This window comes from Nanorana parkeri, unplaced genomic scaffold (genome assembly GCF_000935625.1).
Source record: "Nanorana parkeri isolate BGI_ZX_2015 unplaced genomic scaffold, ASM93562v1 scaffold351, whole genome shotgun sequence".
Taxonomy (NCBI): Eukaryota; Metazoa; Chordata; class Amphibia; order Anura; family Dicroglossidae; genus Nanorana; species Nanorana parkeri.
The window spans coordinates 1,337,843-1,348,945 of record NW_017306619.1 but is presented as its reverse complement, the minus strand read 5'-3'; the positions used below and the strand labels follow the sequence as shown (position 1 = coordinate 1,348,945).

At 47.5% G+C, this 11,103-nt stretch overlaps 1 protein-coding gene across 1 annotated transcript in view; it reads left to right on the top strand.

Moving 5' to 3' along the window:
* Positions 1-11,103, top strand: part of NKTR (natural killer cell triggering receptor) — a 47,434-nt gene that overhangs the window by 3,146 nt on the left and 33,185 nt on the right. Inside the window, exons 3-5 of the mRNA XM_018558649.1 lie at positions 7,667-7,741; positions 7,955-8,062; positions 10,288-10,332. Of these exons, the coding sequence (XP_018414151.1) occupies positions 7,667-7,741; positions 7,955-8,062; positions 10,288-10,332 (228 nt within the window). The remainder of the gene's footprint in view (positions 1-7,666; positions 7,742-7,954; positions 8,063-10,287; positions 10,333-11,103) is intronic.

Genomic DNA, 11,103 nt, shown 5'->3' with positions numbered 1-11,103 from the left:
AGACAGAAACAACTGCTGAATGTTCTAGTTGTACAGTTTTCCTACTTTCCTTTTATCTTTTTTTATTTTGGGGTAACAAAGCAGAAATCGAGCATTTTTTCCCTAGTCAAAACTGAGCTGTCGATAGGAGTAGGTCCGGATATGAAAATCTTTTATCTACATCAGGGGTGGACACATTAATACAGAATTTAGGAGCCAGTCATCCAATCCAGGAGCCAGCAGGAGTTTGTTTTTTTTTAGGAGCTGGATCCATTGGGAAGGGAAAGCTTACAAAGTTAGGTGCCAGTGTTCTGTCAAAGATTGTGACTGCGTTAGAATGTGTGACCGGTGACGGTCACACATTTTAACGCACGTTAGCATGTGTGACCACGTCACCGGAACACCAGCTGTAACTTTTAAGGAGCATTGGTGACCTGTCTCCTGATCTACAGTGAGATTTGATTGGCTTTTACCAGAACCGGAGGTTCCTATTGTTAAAGAGAAATTATATACAACTGTTAGAGAAGTCCCCACAAGATTTTTCTCTGTACCTCCAGCTGTAACAGAACTTACCAGTCTTGGCACACAACCCATAAATGTATATCCCTCTCTAATAAATGTATATGCCTGACCATCACACCTATATGAGCTTGTTGGACATCCCATGCCAAAACCATGGGCATTAATATGGAGTTGTTCCCTCTTTGTGGCTATAACAGCCTCCACTCATCTAGGAATACTTTTCACAAGCTTTTGGAGGGTGTCTGTGAGAATTTGTGACTCGTCTGCCAAAATTTAGTTTGTCAGGTACTGATGTTGAATGAGGAGACCTCGCGCGCATTGGTGTTCCAGTTCATCCCAAAGGTGTTCAGTAGGGTTGAGGTCAGGGCTTGCAGGCCACTCGAGTTCCTTCCTCCCAAAGGTGTTCAGTACCGTTGAGGTCAAGGCTTTGTGGAGGCCACTCGAATTTCTCCACACCCAACTGGTCAGACCATGTCTTTATAGAGTTGGTTTTTTTGCTCCCCTTTTGGGGCTACAACAACCTTCATTCTTCTGGGAAGGCTTTACAGAAGATTTTGGAGGGTGCCTGTGTGAATTTGTGTCCATTGGTGAGGTCAGGTACTGATGTTGGATGAGAAGACCTGGCTCAGATTGTTGCTCCAATTCATCCCAAAGGCATTCAGTACAGCTGAGGTCAAGGCTTGCCGGCCACTCCAATTTCTCCACACCAAGCTGGTCAAATCATGTCTTTATGGAGCTGCCTTTGTTGCCCCCTCTTTTGAGGCTACTACAGCCTTCATTCTTCTAGGAAGGCTTTCCACAAGATTTTGGAGGGTGTCTGTGGCCATTTGTGCCCATTTGTTAGGTCAGGTACTGATGTTGGATGAGAAGACCTGGCTCAGATTGTTGCTCCAATTCATCCCAAAGGCATTCAGTACAGCTGAGGTCAAGGCTTGCCGGCCACTCCAATTTCTCCACACCAAGCTGGTCAAATCATGTCTTTATGGAGCTGCCTTTGTTGCCCCCTCTTTTGAGGCTACTACAGCCTTCATTCTTCTAGGAAGGCTTTCCACAAGATTTTGGAGGGTGTCTGTGGCCATTTGTGCCCATTTGTTAGGTCAGGTACTGATGTTGGATGAGAAGACCTGGCTCAGATTGTTGCTCCAATTCATCCCAAAGGCATTCAGTACAGCTGAGGTCAAGGCTTGCCGGCCACTCCAATTTCTCCACACCAAGCTGGTCAAATCATGTCTTTATGGAGCTGCCTTTGTTGCCCCCTCTTTTGAGGCTACTACAGCCTTCATTCTTCTAGGAAGGCTTTCCACAAGATTTTGGAGGGTGTCTGTGGCCATTTGTGCCCATTTGTTAGGTCAGGTACTGATGTTGGATGAGAAGACCTGGCTCAGATTGTTGCTCCAATTCATCCCAAAGGCATTCAGTACAGCTGAGGTCAAGGCTTGCCGGCCACTCCAATTTCTCCACACCAAGCTGGTCAAATCATGTCTTTATGGAGCTGCCTTTGTTGCCCCCTCTTTTGAGGCTACTACAGCCTTCATTCTTCTAGGAAGGCTTTCCACAAGATTTTGGAGGGTGTCTGTGGCCATTTGTGCCCATTTGTTAGGTCAGGTACTGATGTTGGATGGGAAGACCTGGATTTCAGTGTTCCAATTCATCCCAAAGGTGATCAGTAGGGTTGAGGTCAGGACTCTGTGCACAGCACCTCCACACCAAACTGGTCACACCATGTCTTTATGGAGCTGACTTTGTACACAGGGGGCCGTCATGGTGGAACAGAAAAGGAACTTCTCCGAACTGTTACCGCAAGGTTGGAAGAACATAATTGTCTAAAATGTCTTTGTATGCCGTAGTATTAACAGTACCCTTTACCAGAAACATCTGGACTCCATCATTTACAGGGGGGTCCCAATTCTTTTTGCCATATAGTGAATCTACGTCTATGTGAGAGCTGCTTTTCTGGTATGTCTGCTGGAGGGTCAAACAATACATGACATTTCCTCCTTTAGAATGTTCTTAGGTTTTTCATAATTAATGAGTCTTGTCTCGTTAGTTTGAGGAGGATCGATGTAACAACTTAGTATACTGACACATTATTCAGTGGTGATTTTCTCATAGTAAAGAGCTGAGGCTGCAACCAATTAATCCATAAAAACCGGTTATGAGAATAGTTGTCAACTATTCTCATTATCAGGAGGGAGAGGGAGGGATTTTTTTAATGCAACTAATCAACAATAATCGGGCAACTAATCGATTATGAAAATAATCGTTAGCTGCAGCCCTATAAAGAGCTGGGTTCCGGGTTATGGGCCTGTAACTGTGTTGCACTGACTTAGCAATATTACTGTGTCTTGGTGAGCTTTTTATGATGCACTTATCAGTAAGTTTCTGATTGATGCCTTCAGAGGAACTTTATCTGTATGGTGACAGCGCAGGTCTGCAGACAAGCTGTCCACAAATGTGATCACTTGTACTCCTGATCCACCAATGTGCAGGCCTGTTCCGACAGCTAAACAAACCTCCAATCAATATAGCGGTCAGGAGGTTCCTAAGCAGACAATCATTTGCAGATGAGTGTAGACTTGAGGATCCTAGGGGAGCTTTGGGGTCCACTAGTAGTAGATCTGTGTCTTGGAAAACCATCTCCACTTGAAGGATAATTTATATTTTTTTTCATGTGTAGAATCAGTTTAATATAATTCATGTTATCGGTGTGTTAATGCTTTAAAAACCTAGTTTCTGTGTATATTATATGCAGTGTGTGCATATGTACTTTGCTTCCTGTTAAGGGGTGTCTTGCTGATCCTCTTACACTAAATGTCCAAAAGTATGTGGACTATTCCACTCCCCCCTTCAAATACTTGAGTTCAGATGTTTCCAGTGAAGGGTACGGTTAATGTTACAGTATACAGACTGTTGCGCACTTCTGTCCCTGTGGCCACAGTTTAGTGAAGATCCTTTTCTGTCTCAGCATGACCGTGCCTTTATAAAGACATGTTTTCATGAGTTTGGTTCGGAGGAACTCGAGTGTCCTGCACAGACCCCTGACCTCAACCCTACCGAACCCTTTTGGGATGAATTGGAATGCCGATTGTGGGCAACAAAGCCAGCTCCATAAAGACATGGTTTGACCAGCCTGGTGAGGAGGAACTCAAGCGGCCTGCAAGCCCTGACCTCAACCCTACTGAACACTTTTGGGATGAACTGGAACACCGACATGTGCCAGGTCTTCTCATCCAACATCAGTACCTGACTTCAAATGCTTGTAGGGCTGTGGAAATTAAAGATTAATTTCTCGATTTAATCGTTAAACTTTTTGTTCGATTAAAATTATTTTGATCGCTAATGAAAACACTCCTCTCCGCCGGCTTCCGGGAGTCCCATTCTGTGCTGTATGTGTATAGGCCAATGTAGTTGGATCTGCATGTGCGTTATAATTAACCGATTTAAAAAAATTTTGATTACTCAAACACGAAAATTTTAATCATTAACAGCCCTACTTTTTTGGGTTATTGGGCACAAAGTCCCACAGACGCACTCCAAAATCTGATGTAAAGCCTTCCCAGGAGAGCGTACATTGTTATAGCTGCAAAGAGGAGACCATCTCCATATGAACACCAATGGGTTAGGCATGGGATGTCCAACAAGCTTATACAGGTGTCTATAAACTTTTGGGCAAATAGTGTATCTTACTGCAAGGTTCCCAAACTTTCAACAGTCTTTAATGATATACCGTAGGGGGGGTGGCCAAGTTTCTGTTTCTCCCAGTCTTGTCTGTGACTGTAAGAGTCTTGCAAAGTCTCATGGGGCTTGTAGTTCTACAACCGCTGGAATGCTGAGGTTGCCCGCCCCTGTCCTAAAGCCTGAGCTATAGTTCCACAACAGACATGACCAGAAGCAGATGCATGATGGATTTAGTTTCACCACAGCTAAAGGGTCAAAGTTTGGCTAGCCCTGCCATTAAACACTGCCGAGAGTCTGAAGTTTGGCTAGCCCCCAAATACAGCCAGGGGAATTTATCAAAACTGGAGCAGACCAAATCTGGAGCAGCAGCTGTGCACGGCAACCAATCAGCTTCTCTCTTTCATTTTCAAATCTTAACTGAACAAACTGAAGAGAGAAGCTGATTGGTTGCCATAGGCTACTGCTCCAGATTTTGTCTGCTCCAGTTTTGATAGTGTGCTCACAGTCTCTAGCAGCCAATGACCATGTGATCTTTGCCTAGGCTTAAGCCACTGGGAAGAGTTAAGGGGCAGCAAGTTTTTATTCATAGCAGGAAAGGAGTAAATTTTTACTTCAAATTTAACATGGGTCGTCAGTGTGACATCATTGATTCATAATTTCATTTCTATTGGACACCGGCTTATACTCGCAGAGGTGTGCAAAGTTCCTGCAGGAATATCCACTGCAAACGTTCTCTGCCCTGACCGCCAATCAGAGCAGCGGTCATTGTTACATAGAGCTGGGCAGGGCTGACAACATCAGTTGGGATTTCGGTTCAGCAGAGTTGTCAGCTCCAACAGGAAGTAAGGAGCTCAGTGGATTTTTGGAAGGACCAGCCGGTATCTTTTTGCTCCTGCAGCATTTTTTACAGAGATAAAGCATGGGAAAATTTGCATAAGTACAATTGTTTTTTTTCACTATTCAGACACTTTTAAATGTTCTAAATGCGCATGTCCTAGATCTTGAGGACCGGTCGTTTTGGTTTAATATAATTTATTATTTAGTACGGCATGACAACCTGTGCGTTACATCCTGCATTCTCCAGAGGGTGGATGCATGTTGGGGTTATACAGAATAATGGGTCTTACAGCCTTGCAGTAACGAGCAGACTGAAGCTCCCGTATATGAGATCCATGAGCTCTCCTGTAGGAGCTGTGCAGACATTCTATGGCTCTGCTAGCGCCCTCTTCTGTACAGAGCCTCTGTCATGTGCAGAGCTTCTCTCTGTGATACGCGTGGCCTGGCCTGGGTGGGGCAAAGCTGATCCACCATCAGAAATGCTGAAAATAGCAACGTAGAGCCACCCTGACACGTGGCGTCCTCTTCTCCTCCTCCAGCTGCCGTGGTAATGTGTCTCTCATTAACATACAGGAGAGGGGCCGGGATGCCAGACAGCAGCACCGATTAGAACAAGAGAGCTCTTGTTATGGGATCTGATTTCCATACAGGATACGTTGAGAAGGTCATAGCTTCCTGTCCACGAGTGTATCATTTGCAGGAACCTGTTAGAAAGCAGCAAAAACCTTGATGTAAAGACTTTAACCACTTGCTGACCGCTGTGTTTATACCCCCTTCCTGTCCCGCCCATTTTTCAGTATTCAGCGCTGCGGTACTTTGACTGACATTTATTCTGTCATGCAACGCTGTACTGAAATTAATTTTATACCATTTTTTGGGGACAGATAGAGCTTTCTCTTGGTGGTATTTAAACACCACTGGGGGTTTTTATTTTTTACTATATAATGAAAAAAGTACCGAAAACTTGGAGAAAAAAAAAATGTTTTCCCTACGTTATGTTATAAAACAGTTATTATTACCCACATTTTTGTTAAAATATAAAAGGCGGGGTCACATCGGGTAAATAGACACCAAACATGTTAAGCTTTGAAATTGGGCGCGTCCACGAACTCGCACAAACTACCATACCCAAAATCGGCCATAGGCGACGCTTTAAAAGCTTTTACCGCTCATCAGTTTAGTGTTATCAGTGATTGATGGCCCTAGACTTATTGCTCTCACTGCGACGTTCGCGGCGATATGTAACATGTGCGGCGTAATGGATGCAGTCGTCGTTTACGCACTTAGGCTCGCTCGACGCATGTTTTATGTAACTAATTCTTTTAAACATTTTTTTTCACCTAACTTTATTGCTATCACATAGGGGACTAACAAGCCCCCTTTGTGATAGCCAATTTTCAGTGACAGGTCCTCTTTATGGAGACATCAGGGGTCTTTAAGACCCCTAATGTCACCTAGGGACCCCCAGAGAAGCTGATGAAGCAGAGACCTGCTTCATCAGCTTCTCTCCGGTTTCTGTACCGGAGAGTGACACTGAATGCAGGCAGTGATGTAATACACATCACTGCGTGCATTCCGAAGAGGAGGAGGAGATCAAACGGAGCTCGTGTACTGAGCTCCGTTTGATCTCTGGCCGCAGAGCGAGTCAGAGCTACTGAGCCTAGGGTGACGGGAGGACTCTAGTTTGTGTCCACCCGTTACCCTAAGGAGAACTATGGGGAAAAGACCTGACCCCATAGTTCTCCTTTAAGGCTACACAGCTTTTTAGTCCCAATCCCTCGAGTTCTTTTTGCATTGTGCGTGGGGAAATACTTTTACTTTTACTATTAAACAGAGTCGTGAGTTCTACTGTTGATTTTTTTACAACTTGATTTCACCAAACGTTTAAACGATGTCCGATCACCATCATTCAAGATTTTTTTTCCGACCACATTTTTTCCTCAAAGATGATGGTTCACCACCATCCTTCCAGGTTTTAAAGTATTACTAAAGGCTCAGCGTTTTTTACCGTCATGCATTCTCTGAAGGTAAAAACGGCCAGTAACTTACTGTCCCCCCACTTGCCTGTCTGGTCCCCGAAGCAATCCTCCGTCCGAACTTCCTGGTTGCGGGGGGGGGGGGCTTCTGCCGTCAATCCACCTGTTGGGCCGAGAGGAGGGGCGTCTATGGACGCACACAGCCACTTGTATGCACAGTCGGGAGCCAGCATGCACGGGTTCCTCCACAGCCGCTGCTTAGCTAATGGCGGCACACGTGTGGAGGGAGAGCGTTGCTGGGACCCACTAGAAAACGAGGAACGGGACATTTTTAATTTAAAACAACAAAGTCAAAGCTGATACAGACAATGATGTGCAGCCAATGCTGGAGCGAGTGCACATAGACATGAAGGAGGCTGGAGGATATGAGCAGCACTGAGATAGCGAAAATGATAAAATAATAAAGAGTGAAAACAGCCTCCTAAAAAAGTGTCATTTCTCTATGGTACGGCATAATTCAACAAACCAAATGTCGTCCATTACGTGTTTTGATATACTATTTAGATTTGGATTTTCAGATTCACTTGAACAGATCGCTAGCTGTGTATATTGTCTGAGGACGACGTATCAGTCTGTTGAGTTAATACTGTTGAATTCTTTATTTTCCTCCACAGTTGGCCGTATTGTGTTTCAGCTCTTCTCTGATGTCTGTCCTAAAACTTGCATGAACTTCCTGAGCCTGTGTACAGGTAGGTGAAGGCGGGCAGCTCTCTATAGAGGCGCCCCAACAATCTGTGGAAAGTGTTCTTCTCTTTCTTTTTTCAGATGATAGAGTTAGAAACCAACATGCGTATGTATATAAACCTATCAAATAACCGTAGAACGAGCATACCTTGTTATGTCTGCTGGATGAATATGCCTGCTGCCACTAATGGCCGCTCTGCCTCTTCTTGTGCCCGCAGGTGAAAAGGGAATCGGAAAAGTGACAGGGAAAAAGTTATGGTATAAGGGCTCCACTTTCCATCGAGTGGTGAAACACTTTATGATACAGGGTGGCGACTTCAGCGAAGGTAAGGAGAAGCGTAAGAGACGTAAAGCCTTTGTTGAAGAGCCCATTTCATTAGTGTTTTCAGCATTATAAATATATGCGCTTTAAAATGGGCGTCCCCTCTAACCCTCATAGCTTCAGGTACAGTGCAGCAATTCATCTTCAAAATTGACAGCAGAAACACTGAAGTAAATCTCTTAGCAGCTCATCCCTCCCAGCAGTGACTCAGCAGCTCAGCTCCCCCGGCTCCCAGCAGTGACTCAGCAGCTCGGCTCCCCCAGGTCCCAGCAGTGACTCAGCAGCTCGGCTCCCCCAGGTCCCAGCAGTGACTCAGCAGCTCGGCTCCCCCAGGTCCCAGCAGTGACTCAGCAGCTCGGCTCCCCCAGGTCCCAGCAGTGACTCAGCAGCTCGGCTCCCCCAGGTCCCAGCAGTGACTCAGCAGCTCGGCTCCCCCAGGTCCCAGCAGTGACTCAGCAGCTCGGCTCCCCCAGGTCCCAGCAGTGACTCAGCAGCTCGGCTCCCCCAGGTCCCAGCAGTGACTCAGCAGCTCGGCTCCCCCAGGTCCCAGCAGTGACTCAGCAGCTCGGCTCCCCCAGGTCCCAGCAGTGACTCAGCAGCTCGGCTCCCCCAGGTCCCAGCAGTGACTCAGCAGCTCGGCTCCCCCAGGTCCCAGCAGTGACTCAGCAGCTCGGCTCCCCCAGGTCCCAGCAGTGACTCAGCAGCTCGGCTCCCCCAGGTCCCAGCAGTGACTCAGCAGCTCGGCTCCCCCAGGTCCCAGCAGTGACTCAGCAGCTCGGCTCCCCCAGGTCCCAGCAGTGACTCAGCAGCTCGGCTCCCCCAGGTCCCAGCAGTGACTCAGCAGCTCGGCTCCCCCAGGTCCCAGCAGTGACTCAGCAGCTCGGCTCCCCCAGGTCCCAGCAGTGACTCAGCAGCTCGGCTCCCCCAGGTCCCAGCAGTGACTCAGCAGCTCGGCTCCCCCAGGTCCCAGCAGTGACTCAGCAGCTCGGCTCCCCCAGGTCCCAGCAGTGACTCAGCAGCTCGGCTCCCCCAGGTCCCAGCAGTGACTCAGCAGCTCGGCTCCCCCAGGTCCCAGCAGTGACTCAGCAGCTCGGCTCCCCCAGGTCCCAGCAGTGACTCAGCAGCTCGGCTCCCCCAGGTCCCAGCAGTGACTCAGCAGCTCGGCTCCCCCAGGTCCCAGCAGTGACTCAGCAGCTCGGCTCCCCCAGGTCCCAGCAGTGACTCAGCAGCTCGGCTCCCCCAGGTCCCAGCAGTGACTCAGCAGCTCGGCTCCCCCAGGTCCCAGCAGTGACTCAGCAGCTCGGCTCCCCCAGGTCCCAGCAGTGACTCAGCAGCTCGGCTCCCCCAGGTCCCAGCAGTGACTCAGCAGCTCGGCTCCCCCAGGTCCCAGCAGTGACTCAGCAGCTCGGCTCCCCCAGGTCCCAGCAGTGACTCAGCAGCTCGGCTCCCCCAGGTCCCAGCAGTGACTCAGCAGCTCGGCTCCCCCAGGTCCCAGCAGTGACTCAGCAGCTCGGCTCCCCCAGGTCCCAGCAGTGACTCAGCAGCTCGGCTCCCCCAGGTCCCAGCAGTGACTCAGCAGCTCGGCTCCCCCGGCTCCCAGCACTGACTCAGCAGCTCAGCTCCCCCGGCTCCCAGCACTGACTCAGCAGCTCGGCTCCCCCTGCTCCCAGCAGTGACTTAGCTCAGCTCCCTTATTCCCCTTTCCCAGCAGTGACTCAGCAGCTCCCCCTCACAATAGTGACTTCGGTGCTTGGTAGGTATGTTAAATGTTCAGTGTACACCGATCAGCCATAACATTATGAATGACATTGATTATCTTGTTACAATGGCACCTGGAAGTGGATAGGATATATTAGGCATTGTGGGATGTTCCCGGTCTGCAGTGGTCAGGACCTACAAAAAGTGGTTCAAGGAAGGAAAAACGGTGAACCGGCAACAGGGTGATGCGCGGCCAAAGCTAATTGATGGACATAGGGAGCGAAGGCTGAGTACTCGCCCAAATACTCGGTATCGGCAACGATACTGATACTAGTATTGGCGCATCCCTAATGTAAACCATGTCTTGTATGAAGTAGCGCGTGGATCCCAACGAGTCAGTGTAAACCACACTGGTTAGGATGAGAAGGGGTTAAGGAATTAAAAAGCCTTCCAATTGAAATGAAATATCCTGACATTCTGCAATGTGGGATGAATATCATATTCAGCTTGAATTCTGCTGTTTCGTATTAGGTAACGGGAAAGGCGGAGAGTCGATCTATGGCGGTTTTTTTAAAGGTAAGCCCTCCGTTTGTGTTCTCGTATCTTGTTCCCTTTTATGCGTTCAGAAAAGTCTAGTAAGTGTGTAAACCCAACCAGCGTTAGACGAGTTTCTTGCATGACTCTAATGTTGCATGAGAGCCAAGTGCATGTACTCGGCCTATAAGTTATTTTCTTTGTTTTTTGTTGTATTTTTTTGTTGTTGTTGTGTCCTAGCCGCCTAGTTTTAGAGAAGGGACCTCTAACTGTTCTGGTTTATCAGTGTCAATTTTCAGCATGGAGGCTAGGCAACTTTTTCATGAAAACTCCTCTATCTTCCTGCCTAAAACTGTCAACATATTCTTTTGTTTATAGAGATTGTGGTCTTTTGCAATATGAGAAGGTAAGAAACATAAGCTCAGTAACACAATTCACTTTTTATTTTTTTTTAATCTCCCCCCTCCTCCCCCTGCACCCTCCCCAGTTTAAGGGATTCTGTCCTTCATCATGTTGGATTGTCTGTAAAGGTTTACAGTTTTGGATGGAAATAAATAGAAAAATAAATTCTGATGCGTTATCGGCCATTTTCTCCATCTTCTCTGTAATTGTCAACAATGTTTTGGTTTTGTTACTCTGAAAAACTAGTCAGTGTAGATAGGAAATTGTTGCCATTTCAGCTGCAGACAGTGAGGATGATGGAATTACTGCTAGTCTGAGTGGCTCAGTTGCCCCCCCGGTTGTAGTGATGGCCACAGATGGGTTGCTTTCTGTACGATACTGCAAAAGGTCTGTTGTTCTATCTTGTGCAAA